This window comes from Myotis nattereri, assembly GCF_964212035.1.
Source record: "Myotis nattereri genome assembly, chromosome: 1".
Lineage (NCBI taxonomy): Eukaryota > Metazoa > Chordata > Mammalia > Chiroptera > Vespertilionidae > Myotis > Myotis nattereri.
The window spans coordinates 172,962,692-172,988,772 of record NC_138075.1 but is presented as its reverse complement, the minus strand read 5'-3'; the positions used below and the strand labels follow the sequence as shown (position 1 = coordinate 172,988,772).

At 42.7% G+C, this 26,081-nt stretch overlaps 1 protein-coding gene across 1 annotated transcript in view; it reads left to right on the top strand.

Moving 5' to 3' along the window:
- The first annotated feature begins 10,877 nt into the window (after window positions 1-10,877).
- The window catches only part of PKD2 (polycystin 2, transient receptor potential cation channel), a 58,921-nt gene continuing 43,717 nt past the window's right edge, over window positions 10,878-26,081 (top strand). Inside the window, exons 1-2 of the mRNA XM_081109655.1 lie at window positions 10,878-11,555; window positions 20,158-20,271. Coding sequence (XP_080965781.1) covers window positions 10,955-11,555; window positions 20,158-20,271 — 715 coding nt within the window. The 5' untranslated portion in view covers window positions 10,878-10,954. The remainder of the gene's footprint in view (window positions 11,556-20,157; window positions 20,272-26,081) is intronic.

Here is a 26,081-nt window from a genome sequence, read left to right as displayed (position 1 = left end):
TAAATAAAACAGAGCATTTCTAAATTATTTTTCAAACACTTTCCTAAAATAATAATAAAAAATTGAATTTTCTAATTTAGCCTGTACAATATTTCCCAGAAAAAATAAGTATGCAGAATGATCAGCACAAAGTTATTTCCTGCAGCAGGATAAGCTATATATATAAATAGCCAGCAGCCAGATTGCCATAACAACCAGAACAACCAGTCACTATGATGCCCACTGAGACAAGCCTCCTACTGCCCCTCCCCCTAACCAGTCCCGACCCTGATTGACCTCTCCCACCCCAATTGAGTGCAGGGTGGCCAGGCAACCCCCCCGCCCCCGATCAGCCAACCCCATCCAGATCGGCCCACAGCTCTTCCCCCCAGCCAACCCAACACCCAGGTGGGTCCCCACCACCCCAATCGCCCGCAGCCCTGCCCCTGGTCACCCCCCCAATAGGGGGCAGGGCTGGCCAGTCAACCTCCTACAGCCCCTCCTCTTGGCTAGCCCCACTGCTGATTGCCCCCCCTCCCCAATAGAGGGTGGGGCTGGCCAGCCAAGCTCCTGTAGCCCCTCCCCCTACCTGGCCCCACCCCAGATCAGCCTCCCCACCCTGATCAGGGACAGGGCTGGCCAGCCAACTGCCTGCAGCCCCTCCCCCTGGCTGGCCCTGCCCCCAATGCCCTCACCACCTGTTCAGCCTGTGGACCCTCCCCCCAGCCAGCTCCACCCCCAATTGCCTCCCCCCCCCCACTCTGATCAGGGGCAGGACCAGTTGGCCAACCACCCATGGCCCCTCCCTGAGGCCACTGGCCCCCAATTGGCCCCCCACCCAATTTGAGGGCAGGGCAGCCAGCCCACAGCCCACAGACCTTCCCCATGGCCAGCCACACCCCCAATCACCCCCTGCATTGGTGGGTGGGGCCCACTGGCCAATCACCCATGGCCCCTCCCCCCAGCCAGCCCAGCCCTGATCAGGCCCCATCAGGGCTGGCCGGCAGGCCAACCGCGCACTGTCTCCTCCTCCTGACAGGCCGTGCCCTGATCCGCCCCGATTGGGGCCAGGCCAGCTGGACCCCACTCATGCACGAATTTGTGCACTGGGCCTCTAGTAAAAAATAAAAAACAAAAATCACCCTCCTTGGCCAGGTAATTTGGCGGCAGAAAAATCAAGCCATCTGCTAAGGCTGAGAGAAAAAAAGGTGTGTTTAATCTGGCCTCCTATTTCTCCATAGCAACATTTAATGACAGGAAGGAAGGTGAAGGAACTTTTCCAGAACCCTAAAAGCAAGAGAGAGAGAGAGAGAAAAAAAAGGAATATGCCAAAAAAAGATTAAACCAAATGCCTAGCCCATTTGTTTTATGTTTATGGCAAAAGAAGACATTCTCAATTTTGTTCAGATTCTGGGAATCATGAGGCATTAATGAGTCCCTTAAAAAGCCACAAAAAAATATTTTAATTATATATATATATATATATATATATATATATATATCCCAAAAGGATTGAATCAAAAGAAAGAACTCAAGGGAGGGGAATGCATGTTTTAAAAATGCTGGTAATGAGTACTGAATATATTTAAATATATAACAAAATATTATATTTATTATTTAAGAAAAATGTGTTTACAGACTTTAACAATGTAAAAGTTATTAAATTTAAAAATTGTTTGCTTGTAGAGTGTATACATTTACTAATATCCTTATCTTTCAGAAGAAGAGCCAAAGTTGAATCGTATTTCATGTTTGCTTCATTTTAGAAAGTGACAGCTGATAGTAAAATTTACATTTGTAAATAATTTCTAAATATCATTCAGACAGAAATCCAGCATACCTTACTATTGCTCTCATAAACTCATGCATAGTCCTTAATGGGTCAGACCAAAGTAAGAAAATGACCAGAAAGAGTCATTAAATAAAATTAAACCATTTTATAAATTTAAAATATCTTATGTGGCCAATGAGAAAGAGTGTGAGAAAAGCTACTATAACCAAAGCAGGTGGTATTTGGAAAAGATTAAACACAGAAATCAAAAAGAAACACAGCAGAGCATTCAGAAGTAAACTCAGAAATATATGGTTAAATGAGCTTCAACAACGGTGCAAGGGTGATTTAATAGGGAAAGGATAGTTTTGTCAACTAATGGTGCTGGAACAGTTGGATATTCATAGAAAGAAAGAAAGAAAGAAAGAAAGAAAGAAAGAAAGAAAGAAAGAAAGAAAGAAAGAAAGAAAGGGAGAAAGGAGGGAGGGAGAAAGGAGGGAGGGAGAGAGAGAGGGAGGGAAGAAAAAGGGAGAGAGAGAGAGGAAGGAAGGAAGGAAGGAAGGAAGGAAGGAAGGAAGGAAGGAAGGAAGGAAGGAAACGAACTTCAATCCATATCTCACACCACATAGTAAATTACCTCAAAATGGGTTATATGCCAAATATAAAACCTGAAATTACAAAACTTCTAGAAGCAAATATAGGAGAAGACATTCATGGCACTGGATGAAGCAAAGGTTTTAAAATATGACATCAAAAGTACAATATACAAAATGAAAAGTTCACAAATTGGACTGTAGCAAAATTGTAAACTTCTACTATTTAATAAATACTCAAGGAATAACAGAACATTTTTGTATTTTTTCAATGACAGTTTACAATCAATATTATTTTGTATTGATTTCAGGTGTATAGCATAGTGGTTAAATAATGATATACTTTATGAAGTGTTTCCCCCAATACTTCCAATACCCAATTGGCATCATACATAGTTATTACAATATTATTGATTATACTAGAGGCCCAGTGCACGAAATTCATGCATGGCGGGAGGGGGGAACCCTCAGCCTGGCCTGCACCCTTTCCAGTCCAATACCCCTGCCTGCCTGATAAACCCTAACTGCCTCTGCCTGCCAGCTTGATCCTCCTAACTGCTCTCCCTCCTGGCCTGATCCCCCTAACTGTCCTAACTGCTCTCCCCTGCTGACCTGATCGCCCCTAACCACCTCTGCCTTGGCCCCCACCACCGTGGCTTTGTCTGGAAGGATGTCCAGAAGGATGTCTGGAAGATGTCAGGTCGAATTAGCATATTACCCTTTTATTAGTATAGATTTCCTATGCTGTACTTTACATCCCCATGACAATTTTGTAACTACCAAGCTGTACTTTTCAATCCCTTCAACTAAAAAGATATCTTTAAAAGGCCTTTTGGGATATTATTTACATCAAAGTTTTCAAAGTTTAAATTTAATAATATTAAAAAGAAAAAGTAGGGTTCAGCATCCTCCAAAGTCTCTAATCTCTAACCCTTCCAGAGTGGGAGGCTAAGCTAGCCACCCTGTATGCCTTAGTTAGTCTACTTGGCCCAATCATGTCTTCACATACCTTCTAATGCATACCCTATTACTAACACAACTCTTACAGTCTACATGATCCACATCTACTCAAACCTATTTCCATTGCAAGAGACTGAACCCCTAACCTAAAATAAATTCATCAAAAAGTAAATTCTTTGGCTCATGAAGTCCAGGGGTAGCTCTAACTTCACTTAGTGATGTCATCAGAACCTGGTCTTTCTCCATCTCCTAGTCTCCACCTAATACACAATGAATCAGAATCCCCAGACATGACTCTAGACTCTTATTTAAACAACAAAACCTTCCCAGGCCTCCTGGTGCTTCCCACAAGCTGTGTTCTTACACTGACTGCACAGAAATAGGAGGCAGAGCAAACCCACCCCATAGACATTTCAGCTCAGGCCCTTTGTCTGTTCTGTATTGTGAATGGGGAGATATTGAGAAGGAAAAAGAAAGGAAGGAAGGAAGGAAGGAAGGAAGGAAGGAAGGAAGGAAGGAAGGAAGGAAGGAAAGAAAGAAGGAAGGAAGGGAGGAAGGGAAAGAAAGAGAGAAAGGGAGGAAGGAGCTTCCCAGATGCCATACAGAGCTCATTGGATAATTGCTTTATCTGTGTGTAGTTTATCTTCACAAGCTAATTACAAGCTTCTTACAGGCATGGACAACTTCTTTTGCACCATAATCATATAGAAAATTGGCTAGATGGATATTGAACAGGTATTGTGTAAAGTCTGGTAGATCTGAGGATGCTGTAAGTTTATTCATATTGGCATCAAATGGCATTTTAAAAAAATTTATATCCTTTTGGAAAATCTGGGCTAGTCAAAATACAGTTGTAGTCAAAGTTTTTGAACAACTATACCCAAGTAGTATTATTGAATAAATTTGAGTTGGTAGAGAAAAAGCCTCACACAGAATTCCAAAGAGCTCTGTTCTTGGCCCTACATTATTCCAAAAAAAAATTAAAACTTGGATAAATATACAGATAATAAATATCATACCTGCATCTAACAAAGCTAGGATATGACAAATGATAAAAATGTTCTTATATAGCATGGTCACCTAAGCATTACCATTACCTCAATTTAGGGGTACTTCTAGTCTTCTCATTTTCCCTGCTTTTTGTATATGTATTGTTGGCTCCACATTTCCCCTGAGCATCAAAGTTTTGGCTGCCAGCTTGTCTAGACTTACATCCTTACAACTCCAAATCTAGTGGGAAGAAAAGCTTTCCTTTTCCAACAATTCAGAAAAAAAGGACTGTCCTGATTTCCATTGAACAAAACCAGATTTTATGTCTGTTCCTAAGTACCATTCACAAAGGCCAACCAGACATGATGCTCTGGTTGGCCAGTTCCATGCTCACCTAGTAATGGTGTCAGCCACATCGGAGGCATACCAGAATGGAGTCCGAAGGGGAGAGGGTGTTTCCCCTGGAAAATTTGGCTGATGAGCTGCTAAACAACAAACCAAATAAGCCATGGTCTCTGCTCTCTGGGAGCTTACATTCTACTCAGAAAAACAACCTTAACAGATATTTTCAATGGGAGGTGGTAAACGTTGTGGTAAAGGTTTACAGGATAGAGGGGCGAGTCAATTCAATCTGGAGAGTAGGATTGTGGCTAAGAAAGTTCCCAGAAGAAGATGATGCCTAAATCTAGAAAGATTCATACGACTTTTCAAGGTATAGAAGAGGGCTTTGGAATGATATAAGGATGTTCCCAGGCATCCTGGACTTATAAGCCTTGATTCCTTTGAAGGTAGGAATCATGTCTTAACTTTGCCCCCCTAGAATCTAACATGGTGTCTGGCATCTATTGGACACTTTGTAAGCGCTTGGTGAATGCATTAATATTCCCTCATTACCTCTTCAACAAAAGTTATGTGGGGATTTGCGAGGTCAATATTTAACCTCATTGTTTAGAGAAGGAAGCAGATAAGAGAGGTTAGGCCATCAAAATCACAATGCCAGCTGATAGTGGTGTCACAGTAACCCTCACAGAAGTAGGGACATGTCCAAACCAAACTCCAGACATGAAGAACAGTGCAAGTCTTAGCCTCGTGTGAGTACAGCAGTGAAGTAAGAAATAAAGTAAAAACTTTTCTATGATTAGTAGTTCTTATAAAGCCCAAACCATCAAATTTTCTTCTACTAATTTCAGATGTCAAGCGGCAACATTTTATTTTACAATGTCCTTGAATAAATAAGGACTGGGGGGAAGCATGTTTGTTTGGGTGGGTTACTAAGCAACATCACACAGCTAGAGACTCCTTTTGAAGGTGGAATCTGCGGGACCAACTGGTTCTTCAGCTTATGTCTACTTCATTGATTTACACGGGACAATAAAAGCAAAACAGGAAACAAACAGGCTATTGCAATAATACAGAAGTCAGCCGTGTGGAGAACACTAAATATTAAATTAGACTAGACTGTTTTTAAAATTACCTTTTAAAATAGCTTTTCTGAGTGTCCACAGTGGCATTGAGACTAAAAGGTAGAGTTTGTACAGCATGTCCTCAGACGAACCTAGTATACAGATAAAAATGAAGCCAAATAGCACCCATGCTATTATCTGTCCCACATGGTACTTCGGGTCCTATAGATTATTAAAATCTCTAATATGGCAATATGATGTGGCAACCAGATGAAGAAAAATATGAGTTTGTACATATCATATCTAATAAGGGAAAACTTTGCATGAGAAATAGAGGTTTTTTAAAATATATTTTTATTGATTTCAAAGGGGAAGGGAGAGGGAGAGAGAAAGAAACATCAATGATGAGAGAGAATCATTGATCAGTGGCCTCCTGCACGCCCCTACTGGGGAGGGAGCCCACAAACAGGGCATGTGTCCTTGACTGGAATCAAACCTGGGACCCTTCAGTACACAGGCCAACGCTCTATTCACTGAGCCAAACCACCTAGGGCAGAAATAGAGTTTTAAGATGAATATTAAAGGAATTCTGTGGATACGGAAAGACATTTACAGCCTCAAGGCTTGATTCAGCAAAAGCTAGGAGCTCTGAAGGGAAAAAAGAAAAAAAATCAAAAACATGTCAAGGTAAAAGCACAAAAGAAAACTAAATCCAGAAAAATATTGAGAGGTATTTTCACTAGAAACATATTCAATGGCTGGTGAAGGGTTTATAAAGACTAAGATTGAAATTAGTAGTGAAACTCCTGAAATGTAAGGTTTAGAACACAATGGACCACATTATACTACCCAAGTATTGCTGTGAATTTTTGTAAATCACATGTCTTGCAATGATTTGTAATTAAACTTGTGGGTAAGCACACAACTAATTCTGAATTATGTATGTGTGGACACATTTTCAATCAACCTGAATTCTATTCAGGAGAAGGGTATAGTCTTAGGGAAAATCATTCAGGTTTTATTTTAAATAACTGACACTATAAAAAAAAAAGCATTATTATTAATTACAAAATAAAGCCTGTACTTTTCAACATACCTCTGGGGCCTACCTTGATCTGACCCTCCCTATCTTCTCCTTCCACACCAATCTCTCTTCTCAACCCCCTCTTGTGTGAAAGCCTTCACTATTGATCTGACACTAAATTATATTCTGCTGTCTATTGTTATTTAGACTAAACATGTTATCTCTCCAATGAGATTATAACTCCCCAAAAGATCTGTCCAAATAGTATTTTGTTTTGTTTACTATATTCTAACTAAATTAATGATGCTATTTACTATGCACAGTAAAAGTGAAGAATTTGAACCCAAAAACGAATAGTAATTAAATTAATCTGCTTTATTCTATTATTCCTTGATATTATTGTTTTCTCATTCAGTATTCTCTTCCGTAGGTCTCTACGCAGACCTACTAGCAAAAAATAGTAAGAACAAACAAACAATGAACACACTAAGCAGTAATCTGCTGTCTTCTAAACCTTGAACTATAGCAAATCAAAAAGTCTTTGGGAACAAATATCACAAAACTGAAAATAGCATTTTGAGCAGTCACTTTTTTATAGCTTCCCGTGGGCTTAAGCTCTTCCCAGGGCCTTTGGAGCTCAGAGGTACAGTGCTGGTATGTAAAAGTTAAAAAGAACTCTACATGAAGAATTAGGAAACCCTGTCCTTTGTCAAAGGTGTAGCTGTGTGACTGTAAATGGTGGCACCTGATCAGATTCGTTCCTTGACAAATCCTCAGGGCTTTTCACCTGTTTCATTGATAGCACTCTCACCCTTTTGCACAGTAGTTTCTCAAGAAGTATGTGTTATGGCCCTGCTGGTGTGGCTCAGTGGTTGAGCATCAAACTATGAACCAGCAGGTCACAGTTCAATTCCCAGTCAGGGCACATGCCCGGGTTGTGGGCCCGGCCGCCAGTAGGGGTGTGCAGGAGGCAGCTGATCAATGATTCTCTCTCTCATTGATACTTCTATCTCTCTCTCCCTCCCCCTTCCTCTCTTTCTAAAATCAATAAAAACGTATTTTTTAAAAAAGAAGAAATACATGTCATGGAATCTTTTATGCTGGGCATAGAGCCTCTGTCCTCAAGAAGATCATAGTTTGGTTGAGACAAAGATTTCCAAATGCCCAATTTTATCATTATTAAGAGATAAGAACTAATAATAGCTAACACTTGAGTATTTACCATGTGCCAGACAGTATTCCACGTGCCTTGCCTGAATTAATTCACTTATTCCTCTCAACAACCCTATGATCTGAACGCTCTATTTCCATTTTTATAGACTCAGGGAGAAAAACAATTTGCCCAAGGTCACACAGCTGGGACGTGGCAGTGCAGGCTCTGCATTAGCACTTGTAGGCACAAGTCGAAGAGTACGTCTGACTCAAGGACCACTGAAGTTTCTAATGAAACACTAGACACATGGGGTAAACGTTTCATAAAGCCCATCCCTTTGGGACATCTTGGTGCTTCTGAAACTCGAGATGCCCCAGAATCCTCCGAGAAGATTCAAAATTTCACCCTGAAATCCTGGAGATTCTGAATCAATAAGGTTAGAGTGGGGACCCAGAATCTATAGTTTTAACAAGTGCGGCTGATAACCTTGTGATCCGTTTTTAAAACACTGCACTACATCTATTTTCCAGCAGAACCCTTCGGCTCAGCTTCTGTGCTCTCTTTTCAGGCCTGGCACTCTGCTGGCCAAGTGTCGGCTCAGAACCCGTTGACCACGCAGTCTGTAGTGCTGTGTGGGGCCTCGGCAACTTTGGAGAGGCCTGGATTACAGGCATCATAACCTTGACCCAGGACAGTTATTTGTGGTTTATTTGTCTGTCTCCTCTCGAGTGCAGGAGCTGTTTCACATTCTGCTTTATATACCCAGCATGGAGTTCAGGGCACAGGAAGTGTCTTCAGAATGAATTGATGGATAGCATGAGCCATGCTTATGCTCCAGGCCCAGCAGCCCTGCCTTAAGCAGAAGACAGGTACCTAGCAGGATCAGGTGATACGTAGCCACAATTACTTAAATGCAAGCAGCATATTTTGACCACATAGGGAACCAACAAAGGATGTGGCACGGGGTACAGGATGGGAAACGATGCTAGAAAAGTAGGTGGGAGGTTGTTCTGGGCTGAATCAGCTTGTCTCCATCAATAGTCCATATGTTGAAGTCCTAAGCCCCAGGACCTCAGAATGAGACTGCAGTTGGAGATAGAGCTTTTTAAAAGTGAGTGCCTGGCTGGTGTGTCTCAGTGGTTGAGCGTCCACCCATGAACCAAAAGGTCACTGGTTCCATTCCCAGTCAGGGCACATACCAGGCTGCAGGCTTGATCCCCAGTGGGGAGCGTGCAGGAGGCAATGATCGTTGTTTCTCTCTCATTGATGTTCCTATCTCTCCCTTTGTCTCTAACATCAAATTATATATATATATGTATATATATATACATATATATATATGTGTGTATATATATATACATATATATATTTTAAAGTAATTGAGTGAACATGAAGTCATTAGGGTAGATGCTAATCCAATAGGACTGGTGTCCTTATATAAAGAGGAGATTAAGACACAGAGAAAAGCCCATGTGAAGATAGTGGAGGAAAACCGCCCTCTACAAGCCAAGGAAAGAGGCTTCAGAAGAAACTAAATCTGCCAACACCTTGATCTCAGACTTCCAGCACATACAATTGTGAGAAAATAAATTTCTATCATTGAAGCCACCCAGTCTGTGACTTTATTCATGGCAGTACTAGCAAACAAATACAGGAGCAGAGTATGAAAACTTGCTAAGCCAAACGATGGAAATTCACTTTTAGCCTTTAAGCTGCCAGAAGCCCTAGAAGTGTCTAAGCATCAGTGTGCCATGAGCAGCTTTGGTTCTGTGATATAATTTGGAAGCAGTGGAGCCCCTGAAGTAGAGGATGGAGGTGGAATGGACAGGCAGATCCATTATTCAATGTGATACAGAATGAGACATAAGGTAAGGGCCCTGGATGAAAACATTAGCAACGGGAATGAGAAAACAGAAGTCCTACCAGAGAGACAACTGTGGGGCAAAAGTAACAAGATTTGGGGGAGATGAGGTGTGGGCTGAGGAGAGATGCGGATATCCTGAAGGGGGTGAAGCTTGGAAAGTGGGGAGGACAGCAATGCCTCAGATTCCCACTGGGGATACAGGAGGTGGAGCAGGCTTCATAGAGGAGGGAAAAGATAACTAGTTTGGAATAGGTTAAGTTTCAGACCGTTGCAGAGAATGGAGCTGAACGTGCTTCGTGGAATGAGAATCAAGTTCTGGACCTAGGGCCTGATGTAAGATTCTGTGACTCAGAGGCCAAGGCTGGCCCCTGCAGGGATGGGGGGGATGAGCTTACCCTGGGCGCACCATGCATCTGAGAGTCCCAAGGCCCAATCCATAAGATCCCACAATGGATGGAGAGAGGAGCCAACAGAGATTGAAGAAACAATCTAAAAAGAAACAGAAGACGGGAGAGGAGGGTCGTCAAGAGCCAAGAAAGTCAACATTAGTAGTTTGTTGATAGTTTTCAAAGGAAGCAACGCTTTCTGTGCCCATGCTGCAGACCAGCTCAGGCGCGCTTTCCCTGGTTCACACCATCATTCTCTCATTCTCATTCTCTCTCATTCTCTCTCTCTCTCTCTCTCTCTCTCTCCTCCCCCCCCCCCCCCCCCCTCGCAATTTGGTAAATCGAGACAAAAGTGGCTGGGAGTTAACGGGGACCCAAGCACCCAAGCTTGACCTCAGGGTCGCGCAGGCAGTGACAGCTCAACAGCCCTTTCCCCACCGGCCGGCGGGCGGGCGGGCGGGCGGGCGAGCTGGCGGGTCGGCGACACGGTCCCCGCCCGAGCCCTTTCACCCGAAAGGAATGTGGGCGCGCGCGCTGGACTCCGGCTCCGCTTGGAACGCGGGCCCGGGCGCCGCTCGCCCAGCGCGCCGGCCTCGGGGGCGGCTCCCTCGCGCCTCCCCCCACCGCGCGCCCCGGCCGCTGGGAGAGGCGAGGCGAGGCGAGGCGAGGGGGAGGCGGCTGGAGGGGGCGGGCGAGGGACGCGGGACTGCGGGGAGGTCGGGGGCGGGGAGCGGCGGGCGGCGGGCCCCGGGAAGAAAAGAACATGGCTCCTGCGGCGGGCAGCGCCGAGCGCCGCGCGGGGCGAAGGCGCGCCGGGCGCCAGTGACCGCGATGGTGAACTCGAGCCGCGTGCAGCCGCAGCCGCCGGGGGACGCGAAGCAGCCGCCCGCGCCCCGAGCGGCGGGCCCGGGCCGGCTGATGGCGGGCGGCGCGGCCGTGGGAGCCGGCCTGGCGGCCCCCGGCGGCCTCCGCGAGCCGAGGGGCCTGGAGATCGAGATGGAGCGCATCCGGCAGGCGGCCGCGCGGGACCCCCCGGCGGGAGCCTCGGCCTCCCCGTCCCCTCCGCTCTCGTCGTGCTCGCGGCAGGCGTGGAGCCGCGACAACCCGGGCTTCGAGGCCGAGGAAGACGAGGAGGAAGAGGAGGTGGAAGGGGAAGAAGGGGGGATGGTGGTGGAGATGGACGTGGAGTGGCGCCCGGGCAGCCGGAGGTCGGCCGCGTCCTCAGCCGTGAGCTCCGGGGGCGCCCGGGGCCGGGGACTGGGGGGCTACCACGGCGCGGGCCACCCGAGCGGGAGGCGGCGCCGGCGGGAGGACCGGAGCCCTCCGCACCCCAGCCCGGCGGGCGGCGGGGACCCGCTGCATCGCCACCTCCCCATGGACGGGCAGCCTCCGCGAGTGGCCTGGGCCGAGAGGCTGGTGCGCGGGCTGCGAGGTAAGAGCGCCACTGGCCGCGGCTGGTGCGCCCACCTGGCGGGCGGGAGCCCTCGCCCGCTGCGGGCTGCTTTCGGGGCTCCACCTCGCGTCCCCGCCTCCCCTGGAGACGCATTCCCCACTTCTGCTAATTCTGCTCTGTTTCCGGTACTCAGCGCCGCATTCCGCTGTTCCCTTCCCGGTGCAAATTTGTTGGATACCTCCTTCTTCCAGGAGGAAAAAAAAAATGTCTGGAAATAAGTGAAAGCCATATTAAAGTGAAAGGATACATCTGAGGATATTTTTTTGAATTGTAGAGGGAAAATGAATAGTGGACCAAATGGTGGTTATGCTGTATACTTGCTCATTTCGCTACATTAGATCCCAAGTTCTGCATTGGTACCCATGTTCTCCCACAGATCTCGATCCCTCCTTGCTCTTCCTCCCGTTCTCGAAAGGGTAACCGTCCAGTCTTCTCCAAGCGGTGGGAGGAGTGTCATTGGGTTGTCATTGATGTTGTTTTGATGTGTGTGGTTGTTTCTGGGAGTGGTGCTTTTGAGAACACCGCGAATAGAATAAAATAATATCTTTGAAAACAGTTATTTGGCCATTTCTAATTCTAGGCATTTTCCTAAAACAGTTGTAAAAAAAAGTTACATTGTTTTAAAAAACTTGGAAGTATGTTTTTAAATAACTAAATTAATGTTCATTGAAATTCCAACCAAACAGTGAAGTCACCAGATACCAGCTGTGTGTAAATGTGTTGGTTCAGTGCACCCAACTCTCCAAAAGTCAGGAAAGGAATTTTCAAACTTGCCAGTGTGTATTAAGAGGACACAAATTTTCCAAGAGCAGATGGGGATCCTTTTTTTTGCAAAGTTTTGTCAGAAGCATCCTTGGAAAAGAGTTGCATTTGTTCTTACCATCCGAATTATTTTAATCTCCACTTTTAAGAGTTTTTATTCTCCCTTCTTTTGAAAATTTCCCTTCCCTTCTCTAATCTTTCTGTCAGTTTTGAAAATCTTGCACACAAAAAGAACACCCAGGTGTTTTCATAACAACATGATTAAGATCAAGCCAAACCTACATATAGACCCCCAGTTCTACCATGCATTGGCTGCGTGACCTTGAGCAAATTGCTAAACCTCTCTGATCCCCAACTTTTGCATTTGTTTTTTAAAAGAGATAATCCCAATATATAGTTCTTGACTTTGGAGAATTAAATGAGATGAGACATGTAAAATGTATAACAAGTCTCTCCCATTTTGTGAGTACTTCATAAATTAAATCAGAAACTCCAAAAAGTATACATTTTCTGCTACTTCTTTTACATTAGTGCTTTTGCTGGTTAATTTGATTCAGAACATGGTAGAAAAGGAAAGATCCTTTTTTAATAACCTGTGTGAGTAGATTACTAAAAAAAACTAATACTTTTTAAGGTTCAAATCTGTATTCAAATAAATTATAGACAGTCGACCCTTGAACAAGCAGGTGGTTGGGGGCACTGACCTTCTCTTATAACCACAGTCAGTCCCTCCACATGTGCCAATTCCCAACTGCAGAGTTGACCCTTGAACAACTGGGTTTTGGACCGGATAGGTCAATTGAAAAAAATCCCAGTATAAGTGGACCTGCTTAGTTCAAATTCATGTGGTTCAAGGGTCAACTATTATTTTACATTGTTTTAAATGTACTTTTAAAAATATTCACTGAAGTGAGAATAAAGTTTCCTATAAGTTAATATGTAATAGTAAATCATGATCCTTTTAAGTCAAATAAGCATTTGATAACACATTTAACCTTCTTTGAATAAACTAATGGAATATAATAAAATGAAATATATATATTTATATGAGTGTAATATGAGTTAACTTTTTTAAATAAAACTTTCAGAAAATTTACAATGAATGAGTTCATATTTAAATCATATCTTACCAATCAATGGTCTAATTAGTAGGAGAGCAGGCTCAAAAAAAGATCTTACAGAAAATTTTAGGACAAATATTATTTTATGAAGAATTATAACTGGCATTCTTGTCACTTGTTAAATAAATGACATTTGTTAAATACTTAGCACCTACTGTGAAACTAATACTCTGGTAGGTGCTACAAAAAAAGAAATAAACTAAAATAGCATATTACCATTTTCCTATACACAAACCCAGAAAAGTAAAATAAATAACTGAATGAGTTGTGATTCATTTGTCTTTCCCTCTTGGGATACCAATGAAAAGAATCTCATATGTATTATGTAAGTAGTACCCTAGGATCAGAGCAGAAAGTAGCCTTCCATTTCTAAAGGTAAGAGAGGTTACTCAAGCTTGGAGTGGTCAGGAGCTTCTCTGGAGGCCGCCTGTCTTTGTGACTTTAGACAACTCACTCAAGCTTCCTGGGCCTCAGGTGCTTGTTCATAAAATGGAAGAGTTTGCCCGGCCAACGTGGCTCAGTGGTTGAGCATCAACCTATAAACCAGGAGGTCATGGTTCCATTCCCAGTCAGGGCACATGCCTGGGTTGTAGGCTCGATCCCCAGTGTAAGGCGTGCAAGAGGCAGTCGATCAATGATTCTCTGTCATCATTGATGTTTCTATCTCTCTCTCACTCTCCCTTTCTCTCTGAAATCAATAAAAACACATTTTAACAAAATGGAAGAATTCAACCTTTTAGCTTCAACATTCCCTTGTGTTGTTTAATGACATGAATCCAAGATGGACAACAAATGGTCATTTTCCCTCCTTGAACAGTAGCTAGATCTATCTTCTTAGTAGAAGTAATATAGCAAAGAAGACATGTTTGAGGCCTGGCTCTGGGAAACATTGTGTCTAACTAAGGAATTAAGAATTTATCTCTTAATATTCAGAAGTAGTTGAAAGTTTCTGAGCAAGAACAGAACTTGCTGCAAAGGACTGTGAGTCGGGCAGTGTGCTGTGTAGGAGAGCTTTCAGAGGGAGACAGGAAGACAAGGGGACCATGTAAGAGGCAGCCAGTGCTAAAGAGGTGCTGAAGGCCTGGGCCAAAGGAAATGAAGGATGGCTGAAAAATTTAAACACTTCCCCAAACTTAAAGGTACCCCCAATGGTATTGTTTTCTTTCATCTTAGCAAACTCTTTTCAGTGCAAAGGTACAATTTGATACTCTACACGAACTATCCAGTTTTCTGAATTTCCAAAGTTGAATGTGTTTTCTGGGTGAATTTGTGTACTAACTTGTTAAAGTCATTTTCTGCTTGTTATTTTAGACATCTACTGGTATGCTTTTTTTTTTTCTTTTTTGAGAAATCATAAAGTACTAGCTGTATTGGTCAGGGCAGGCTAAGCTGCTATAACAAATAATACCTCCTTTCCCATTCACTATGTTGTCGCATCACTATCCATTTCCAGAACTTTATCATCATCCCAAACAGAAACTCTACCCATCTATACTAATAAAAGGGTAATATGCTAATTAGACCTGATAGACCAGACATCTTTTGGTTATCCGGTCCTCCTTCCAGACAGAGCCACAGGTGGGGGTGGGGGGCAAGGCAGAGGTGGCTAGGGGCGATCAGGCCGGCAGGGGAGCAGTTAAGGGCGATCAGGCCGGCAGGGGAGGGCAGTTAGGGGCCATCAGGCAGGCAGGCAGTAGGGTTAGGGCCGATCAGGCAGGCAGGCAGAGGCAGTTAGGGTTGATCAGGCAGGCATGCAGAGTGGTTAGGGGCAATCAGGCAGGCAGGCAGGCAGGTGAGCAGTTAGGAGCCAGCAGCCCCAGATTGCAAGAGGGATTCCGACTGCTGGACATCCCTGAGGGGTCCCAGACTGGAGAGGGTGCAGAACGGGCTGAGGAGCCCCCTTCCCCCACATGAATTTCATGCACTGGGCCTCTAGTTAAGCAATAACTCCCCATCTTCCCTCCTCCCTGCCCCTGCTAATCTCTATTCTACTTTCTGTCTCTGAATTTCAGTATTCAGGTTTTGGTGGAATCATACAGTGTTTGTCCTTTCATGTCTGGCTTATTCCCTTAGTATAATGCTTTGAAGGTTTACCCATGTTGTAGCATGTATCCGAACTTCATTCCTTTTGATATCTAAATAATATTCCATTGTATGTACCACATTTGGTTTGTCTGTTCAGCAGTTAATGCACACTTTAGTTGTTTTCATCTTTTGGCTATTGTGATTTTCCCTTTATTTTAATCCAGACCTCACTTCATCTCTTCGTCCTTTTCCCTTTTTTTTGCATAAATGAGATGTTGTATTTTCATTGCTGTGAGGGTTATTTTCGCTGGAGGGTTGCTACTCTGTGATAAAGTTATGCTAGTAACGGAATTTATGCAGACAACAAACATTTATGAAGAGTCTCCTTTGTGCTTGGTACTAAGGATACAGAAATGAATAATGCAACAACCCAACTCTCAAGGAGCTTTGAGTTTAGTAAGGGAAACAGATGTAAGTAAATAATTGCAGTGCCAGGTCCCAGATATGGGAGGGACGCAAAGAGGAGAGGACCGGCTCAACCCAGAAAGGCCAGAGGAGGTGAAACAAGTTACACGTTTGTTTTGAAGGAAGGGGGACGCGGGGGGGGGGGGGGGGGGGACCAACGAGGGACAAATAGCAGAAGAGAGATCAAGCAAGCCAGTAGCTCTTTGAGACTTTTTCGTGTGGACAGTTAAAGCCAGTGGGGGCTTCAGGCAAGGGGCTGATATGATCACTTGTCAATCTAAAGATGATTCTAGCAAGAATGTAGAGAACAGTCTAAGGTGGATAGCACTGGTTGCTGGGAGAATAGGTAAGGAGCAGTCTAACCACGAGGGTGATAAAAGGTGCAACAAGGGCGTGTGAACTGGATGGAAGGAAGTTATTAAATGGACAGAAACCATCAGAATTATGGACCACCTCCCTATGAGGGTTAAGAAAAGAGCCTATTCTAGAATGAAACCCATGTTTGTGCTTGGTATCTTTAACCTAAACAGGTCAAATAAGTTTCTAGAAAAAGAAAGAAAAATCTCAGTTTGAGGTATGTGAGTATGAGTTGTCCGTGGAAGATGCAGGTCGGAACTGGTAGGTAGCTGTGGCGTATACTTGTCTGCACCTCAGGAGAGGTTTGGGAGCCAGTATGATATAAGGCAGCAACTGACTATTTGAAAAATGGACCAATTGTAATACAAAGTCACTTCTCTTTCTAAAGGTGTCCCCACAATTCCAGTGAATATTAGGGAGGATTGTATTTATCTTTCTAAACAAGGCACACATGAGCACAAAAACAGGATTCTTTTATGATATAAACTAGAGACCCGATGCCCGAAAATTCATGCAAGAGTAGGTTTTCCTTCCCCCAGCTGCCAGCACCGGCTTCCCTCCGGCATCTGGGACCCGGGCTTCCCTCCTCCGGCCGCCGGCAGGCACCCGGGACCGGTCTGGCTTCCCCCGGGCTGCCCATAGGCACCTGGGACCCGGCTGGCTTCCCTCCAGCCCCAGCTTCATCAGGAAGGATGTCCAGAATGATGTCCAGAAGGCGTCCAGTCTAATTATCATATTACCCTTTTATTATTATAGATACCATGAGCATTTAGTCAGACTATTCAGAATGAACTCAAAGTCCATACAGATTTGGGTCTTTACACCACTTTAACATCTAGGCGTCAGAAGGAGGACATTTTATAGATAGATCTGTTTCTGAAGCATAGACAGGCCTCTCCCAACCACTACATGCTTTACCATGTGTCTCTTTCCCAGAAGAACCCCGCAAAGAAGTACTGTTCTCCCATTTTCAGATGAGGAATTGGAGGCTCATGACATTAGGGAAGGTCTCTGCTCATAAGTGGCTGAGCCCTCATTTGAACCCAACTCTGACTCCAAATCCCTACATGTACTTTGTCTTGATCAGTAAAGTCATCAGGGTTAGTGTATTTCAGATGGGGCAGGGTTAATGTGAGCCAAAAGATCCACACTGGATCGTTTCACCATGGAACTGAAATATTTACAGGTGAAATGATATGCAAGCTGGGATTAGATTTAACAGAGAGGAATGGGTGAGGATTTAGATCAGGGGTGGGGGTCGCCGGCCCGTGGGCCGTACGAAGCCGGCAAAATCATCTGTTCTGGCCCTGCCAAGGCATTAGGGGTGAGATAATTAAATGTTTGACCAAATATAGCAGGCTAATTTTTAAGTTGATCATTTTGTAAGACCGGAGAATGATGTTATAAATATCCAAATGGCCCTTGGCAGAAAAAAGGTTCCCCACCCCTGGTATAGATGAATCAAGATTGGTGTTGAGTTGATAATAGTTGAAATTGGGTGAGCGATACATTAGATCATTCTCGCTGATATTTTTTATATATTGCAAAATAAAAGGGGTTTGGAAGTCTTTGGATAAAATAAATGCAAAGATGGCATTTTTTTTCGAAATCAGTTGTTTATGTTTGGCACATCGTTTGTGTTTTGGATTACCTATGTCTGAGTTCCTCTATGTTCATATCAATGACACTGCACAAGGGAATAGACACCGTCTGGGTGCTGTGCTCCGTTAATTCAGCACCCTCTTAAACACAAAGGGAGCTGGATATGGCCCACCCCTCATACCGCGCTCTCCCTAGCAGCTGCCGACACCTTACGTACTGGCCGTGAGTGCCCGGAGTGCTGGGCAGGCACTCCCTCACAAGGGGACAGTTGTGGGAAAAGACAACAGTTGAGTTTGAAGAATGCTGCCATTTTGGATGTGAACTCCAAGCTTACCCATTCTGACCCTGTTAGCTCTGTAAACATGGGAAGTAGGTGGCAACACCACAGCCTTTTTTTTCCTATTTGTGGATGCAGCCATTTCTCATTCGTCAGGATGTAAAGAGGTCCTTGTACCCTGAGACAGACCCAACCTACACATCCAGTGTGGAAATTCGATGAAATTTTTAAACCCATAAATATTTGAGGAGCTAGAGTCATTTGTGAAAAGTAAATGCATAAAAGGATATTATATAAAAGCATACTCGGTAAATAAAGGGACATTTTTTTTTTCATTTGAAATGTTTCATGTAAGGGCTAGAGCATTTAATTGCCATAGAGCATTGCAAGTTTCGTTTGAAGAAAATTTGAAAGGAGTTTGGTTTTCCTATTTGTAGGTCAAGCGGTATCATTTGTAAATATTAAGAACCATGATTGTTCCTTAATGTATAATCGTTTATAAACCATAGGACAGAGTGAAATCACTGCCCAAGTGAGGCCAGGCAACAATCTTTCTTGATGGTAAAGAGACTGTCAGTCTCTACTTATGTGTATATCTTATGCCTGGCCTCCCAAGGAAATATACCCAAAGATATGGTGTGGTTGTGTCCAGGACTACTGCGCCTAACATTTGGCTGCCTCTGTGTTATTCTGAGTTGTAATTTTCCATGTCATATAAATTTGTAATAATTCTTAATATGATGGTTTCAGCGAACAAACATTCTGCTTGCTGCATTTCTTCTGAGTGAGTAATTCCCTGACAACTACCAGATCTTGGCAGAAGCGAACCTGGTCATAAGTTATGCTCCACTTTCAGTGTGGTGAAATCTGTGATGCGTAACACAGTGTCTTTGAATTCAGACGCTGATTTTCCTAAAGGAAATTTGGGAGGAGAAATGAAAGGAAATGAAATACTCGAATTTAGGAGCAGAACTAATGTATTATTACAAGACTTAAGAATACATAAACACTAGTGATGAAGTCATTTCTTCGAAGTGGAAGGCCATGCACCATTTGCCCTCTGTCTCTGCGTGGCTGGATTGTGGTTTAAGAAGCTCTGTGAACCTCAGTGATGGAAGGGGTTAAAGTCTGTGGAATCAAAGTGTGAGGCAAGCAGGGACCAGGTTGGCTTCCATTAACAGCCAGCCTAATCTAACTGAAAGGATTGGGAAGTCTGTCTTTTTTGGAAAACATCAAGGCTCTTCCGAGTAACCAGCAATGTGACTTGACCACACTGTTCATTAATGGGGGTTTGGACGGCCACCACGGCTGTCTGCCAGCCCCAAACTGCGGTAACTCTCTCCAGCAAGCTCGCGGAGGTTATGTCATCTTCGCTCAGCCGGCCCAACACTTTTTCCATCTGCAAAAATACGGAACATGGTTGCTGATTTTACTCTCTCCAAAGAGAGAAGTCGGCTAAGTTGTTGCTTTTTATTTAAAGAGTATATGTTAATTGGCACTTTAAAAATCTGTTAAACTAAGCATATTTAGTGTAATCAGTCGCTAGTTTCTTAAAAGGACCAAGGGCAGAGGGCAGAGATTTTAGGCCGGTGTGTTAGAAGCTTGATAGATGTTCCAATAGGGAAACGATGCTCCAACCAGGACTTCTTTTCCTCAGGGGTGACTTAAAAGGTATCATTTGCAATGTAGTTTCCGCATGTACTAAGTTTAGTAATAGGATAATTACCGTATAGGAAGAGCTGATGTGTATGCACAATGATTTAATCTCTCTTGTAGGCTGCCCTCATTTCCTGTTCTCTTGCTAAGTTTTTACTAAGGTACTCCTGCTGAAACAATTTCCCAGTTACACTCAGAGCATGCTAAAAAAAAAATATCAGAGAATCTCCCTTAATGGTTATACTATCTATTTTATGTTTTTCCTTTGCCATTCATAAGGTTTTTAAAAAAGACATCTTTTATTATTATTTTAAAGGTCTCTGGGGAACAAGACTTATGGAGGAAAGCAACACGAACCGAGAGAAGTACCTGAAAAGCGTTTTGCGGGAGCTGGCCACATACCTCCTGTTTCTCATAGTCCTGTGCATCTGTAAGTAGAACAGTTCCTTCCAGTAAAGGAAAAGGTGTGGGAGTATGGGACCCGTCAACATCATAATTGAAAGGAATCGTGTATGCACCACAAGGGTTAATTCAGAAGGTCTCTGCTCTGTTTTCAATTCCAATTTAGAATTTGGTAAAACTCTCTTCTCTGGTAAACATTAATTAAAATTCAGGATTATCTGATTGGCCAGTTCATTGCCAGTTGTGACCATTTTTACCCTGAGATGCAAGTGGTAACCTGCCACATACCTTCTAAGTAAAAGGTTTTTTTGCATTAGATTTCTTAACAATAATTAGCAAAATGACTTCCCAAATGTAACTCTGAGAAAATACAAATAATGTCACCTAATATTGCTTTTATGGATATATGTAATATAGTCCCTTTCTTTCATATTTAATATGTGGTGTGAGTGCCTTCATTCTTCAAGAATCACCAGATTTTTACTGTACAGGAAACTTACTGCAGACCTATCTCTTTATTTTTTTCTCTCTTCTTTAGTATGTCCCTGCATCCTCTGGGAGGGGAGGGAAGCCTTAGCCAGAAATGAGTCTTAGAAACCATTTTCCTTAAAGAGCCAGTCAGTGGAGTTATCCTTTGAATTAAAGGGTATTGGATGATAGAGTTCTATAGTGTCCCTTCTAAAGCCCTTTATGAGAACAGATAAGGAAACAGATTTGTGACCACCAAATCTCTTGCTATACTCCTCCAGAAAAAGAGTTTATTCTTATAGTGTACACTTGGAAATGCTTAAAAATCCACACCAACCTTAGAAAGAGGCCCCTTTTATGTAAATGGAAAGAATAAAAATGTAATCAGTACTTTAATAATGCCATTCTTATTACATTAAAATTGACCCCCTTGAATGTAATTGACTAAGTGCTGAAAGCTTCCTTAAAAACAATTTTTATTTACTAGATTTAAAAAAATAAAAATAAAAAGATTTGTAAGTTGAACATAAAAGGTTAAAGAAACATCAAAGTTTCAATATTTATAATTTTAAGAAATTGAATATTGATTTATTTCATATCTCCACACTGCTTCTTACTAATACTAGTAAGCTCTTAATGAGCTTTAGCAGGGTGTGACTTCTTCTTACATTTTCTGAAATTTTGCCTATCCAACTGGAAATTTAAGAAAAAATAAGTTATTTAAGCTAAAAAGTATGTTTATATGAACAATATCCATCTAATCCATCTTCTTGTTTTTTTCTTACTAATTATAAGTTATTTGTTAGGTAGGAATGTCTCATTACTTTTTTAAATCTTTATTGTTGAAAGTATTACATGTGTCCCCTTTTCCCCCATTTACCCCCATATAGCCCACCTCCAGCCCCCCACCCCAGGCCTTTACCACCTGTCGTCTGTGTTTATGGGTTAAGCATATATGCATACAAGATCTTTGGTTGATCTCTTCCCACCCACCCCCACCTTCCCTCTGAGATTCCACAGTCTGTTCCATGCTTCTGTGTCTCTAGATCTATTTTGTTCAACTGTTTATTTTGTTCATTAGATTTCACATATGAGTGAGATCATGTGATACTTGTTTTTCTCTGACTCGCTTATTACCCTTAGTACTCTTCAGGTCCCTTCATGCTGTCTCAAAGGGTAAGAGATTATTTTTTATTGCTGCATAGTATTTCATGGTATAAATGTACCACTGCTTTTTATCCACTTGTCTACTAATGGGCACTTGGGCTATTTCCAGATCTTAGCTATTGTAAATTGTGCTGCTATGAACATAGGGGTGCATATATTCTTTCTGATTAGTGCTTCAGGTTTCTTAAGATATATTCCTAGAAGTGGGATCACTGGGTCAAATGGCAGTTCCATACTTAATTTTTTGAGGAAACTCCATACTGTTTTCCATAATGGCTGTACCAGTCTGCAATCCCACCAGCAGTGTATTAGGGTTCCCTTTTTTCCACACCCTCACCAGGACTTGTTATTTGTTGATGGTAACCATTCTGAGAGGTGTGAGGTCATACCTCATTGTTTAAATTTGTATCTCTCTGATGATCATTGATTTTGACTATTTTTTCGTATGTCTCTTGACCATCGGTATGTGAACTTTGAAGAAGTGTCTATTTAGGTCCTTTGCCCATTTTTTAATTGGATTGTTTGTCTTCCTTTTGATAAGTTATATGAGTTCCTTATATATTTTGAATATTAACTCTTTATCAGATGTATCACTGTCAAATATGTTCTCCCATACAGTGGGCTCCCTTTTTGTTTTGTTGATGGCTTCTTTTGCTGTGGAGCAGCTTTTCATTTTTATGTAGTTCCATTTGCTTCTCTCTTTCTCTCTCTCTCTCTTTCTCTCTCTTTCTAGTTCTTCTCATACAGCAGTCCCTTTAGCATTTCTTGCAGTGCTGGTTTGGTGCTGATTAACTCCTTTAGCTGCCCGCCCCCCTCCCCCTCCCCCCCCCCCCAGAAGCTCTTTATTTCACCATCTATTTTGAATGATAGCCTTGCTGGATATCGTAATCCTGGTTTCAGATTCTTGCATTTCATTATCTTGAATACTTCATGCCATTCCCTTCTGGCCTGTAGAGTTTCTGATGAAAAATCAGCTGACAGCCTTATGGGAGCTCCTTTGTAGGTAACAAATTGCTTTTTTCTTGCTGCCTTTAAGATTCTCTCTTTGTCTTTAATTTTGGGCATTTTAAATATGATGTGTCTGGGCATGGGCCTGTTTGGGTTCTTCTTGCTTGGGACTCTCTGTACCTCCTGCACTTGCATGACTTTGCATATGCATGAGATCATGCGATACTTATCTTTCTCTGACTCTTATTTCACTTAGCATAATACTCTCCAGGTCCCTCCAGGTTAGGGAATTTTTCTGCCATTATTTCTTCAAACATGTTCTCTATCCCTTGCTCTCTTTCTTCCCCTTTTGGCACACCTATTATGTTTCATGTTGTCCCACAGCTCCCTTAAGCTGTCCTCCTGTGTTTTTTTTTATTGTTTTTCATTTTTAGTTCTCTGATTGAGAGATTTTTTTCTACCCTGTCTTCTAATTCACTGATCCAACCTTCAGCTTCCCCTAATCTTCTGTGTATTCCTTCCATTGTGTTCTTTATTAGTGCTATGTCATTCTTCATGGTTACCATATCTTTTCTCAAGCTGTTGAGCATCTTTGCCATCATTATTTTGAACTCTACGCCTATCTCCATTTCATTTATCTCTTCTTCTGGAGAATTCTCTTGTTCTTTCATTTGGGGTAGTCTTTTTGTCTTTCAATTTTCGCTGTTTGTCTGGGTCTGAGTCTGTGTATTAAGTAAATCTGTTGCAACTCCCAGTCTCTAGTGCAGGATAATGTCAAACACTGTGACTGGCTCTGTTTGAAGCTATCATCAATCCATAGCTTGTGGCTCCCTCTGCTGGGGCTGTGTTCCTTTGGAAAGGATCAAAATGTGCTCCAGTATCTGCTTTTCCTAGCCCCAGGCCTCAGATTACATCAGGCAAAGACTCAAAGCCTCCAGAGACCCACCTCTGCCTGTAGTCCCATTGACACTCAGTTCTTATTAGCCTCAGGCTATTGACCACAAGGTGGGGCAAGAGGTCTTCCAACAGGGTTGGGCAGCTGCCTTCCCCCAAGGCAAATACCACCTGGATAGCAGCTCACTGGAGAAAGATGTCCTCTGCAGAGTGAGGGATTGACTCAGCATAGGAAACGGGGTGGCTGCCCTCTGAGCTCCAATTCCAGAGCCCCCGAACCTGGCTTCTGCTCACACAGCTCCAGTCCACTCTGCTCTCCCTCTTCCGGAGCCCAAGGTGAGTGGCTACACATGAAATTTTGTATGTTGCCCTTTAAGAGGGTGCCTGCATTTCCATCCATCTCTCACTGGCAGACAGCAACCCTGCTGCTTTTCACAGTCAGATGTTATGTGGGTACCTTTCTCAGTTCTGGTGCTCTGGGCTGGGGATCCCAGCTTGGGGTTTAGACCCCAGAGTTCTTAGTGGGACTCCCCCACAGCTGAGACATCCCTCTAGAACTTCAGCTGCTGCCTGTGGGAGCTCGGCCAGCCCTCTTGGGCCTCTGCCCTTCCTACCAGTCTCTATGTGGTCTCCACTTCCCTTCCTTGGTTATCAGGATTCTCTCCAGCTAGTCTTCAGTTGATTTATCAGGGTGGCTTTTCTGTATTTTAGTTGGTTGGTTAGTTTTTGTTTTTTGTGAGGGTTTTTGTGTTTGGTTTGGGGGTTTCTGTGTGTTTTGTTTTGTGGCTTAAAACAACAGAAATTTATTCATTCACAGATCTGGATGCTAGAGGTCCAAATCAAGGTGCCTGCACCATCCTCCCTCTGAGACCTGTAAAGGAATCCTTCCTTGCCTCTTCCTGGCTTGTAATAGTTTGCGGGCAATCCTTGGTGTCCTTGGCATGTAGCTCCATCATTCCAGTTCTCCATCATCAGAGGGCCAGCTCCCTGTGTCTCTGTTCCTTCACATGGCCATCTCCTTATAAGGACACCTGCCTGGTGGAGTCTTCATTTTAGGGATTTACTAATGTTCCCTTTGATAACCTAGCATATTACTAATTTTTGTAAATGTTCCATGAATATTTAAAAAAGAACATGTGTAGCCGAAACCGGTTTGGCTCAGTGGATAGAGCGTCAGCCTGTGGACTGAGAGGTCCCAGGTTCGATTCCGGTCAAGGGCATGTACCAGGGTTGCGGGCACATCCCCAGTAGGAGATGTGCAGGAGACAGCTGATTGATGTTTCTCTCTCATCGATGTTTCTAACTCTCTATCTCTCTCCCTTCCTCTCTGTAAAAAATCAATAAAATGTATAAAAAAATAAATTAAAATAAAAAAATAAAAAAGACCATGTGTAAATAAATGCACCAAATTACATTAAATAAATGTACATTAAATTACATTTTCAATTAAAATCCCTAATATCCCAGGACAATTTTTGTCTACTTTCTCTATCAAAGATTGATAGGATATAAATTTAAGTTTCCAACTACAATTGTAGTTTTGGTATTTCCCTTTATATTACTAGAAGGTATTGCTCTACATATCTTGATGTTGTTATTCAATACATAAAAGGTTATTACAGTTAAATTATTGTATATGGTATTATTTATAAAATAACTTGTTTATTTAACTCAATACTCACTTTATAATCTTCTTTGTCAGATGATTATGCCACTTACAAATTTTAAAAAGTATTTTATTCCTAATATATGTCAATACATATTTTCTTTTTCTTTTTTTTTAATATATATATTTTATTGATTTTTTACAGAGAGGAAGGGAGAGAGATAGAGAGTTAGAAACATCGATGAGAGAGAAACATCGATCAGCTGCCTCCTGCACATCTCCCACTGGGGATGTGCCCGCAACCCAGGTACATGCCCTTGACCGGAATCGAACCTGGGACCTTTCAGTCCGCAGGCCGACGCTCTATCCACTGAGCCAAACCGGTTTCGGCCTAATACATATTTTCTCATTCCTTTATTTTTCCGTTCATTTTGAGTGGGTCTCATAAAAATTCTACGGATGCAATTTAAAAAATTTTTATAAACCAATATTTAATAAGGCTTTGTCATCTAGTGAGTTTAACCTCTTCACATTTCATGCTTTTGTCAGATTTTTGTCATCTCTTTTTTCCCTCTCTTTTTATGCTTTCCTGTTAATTTTCCTTTTGGAAATTTTTTCTTTGCTTTTTATTCTAATGATTTGGAGTTTGTTCAGTACAATTGCCTTTATTTGCTTTAGTATTTGAGCTTATATTTTTCACAATATTAAGAATAATATAGTATCTACTGCCTATTTGAAATGAGAGCATATTTTTC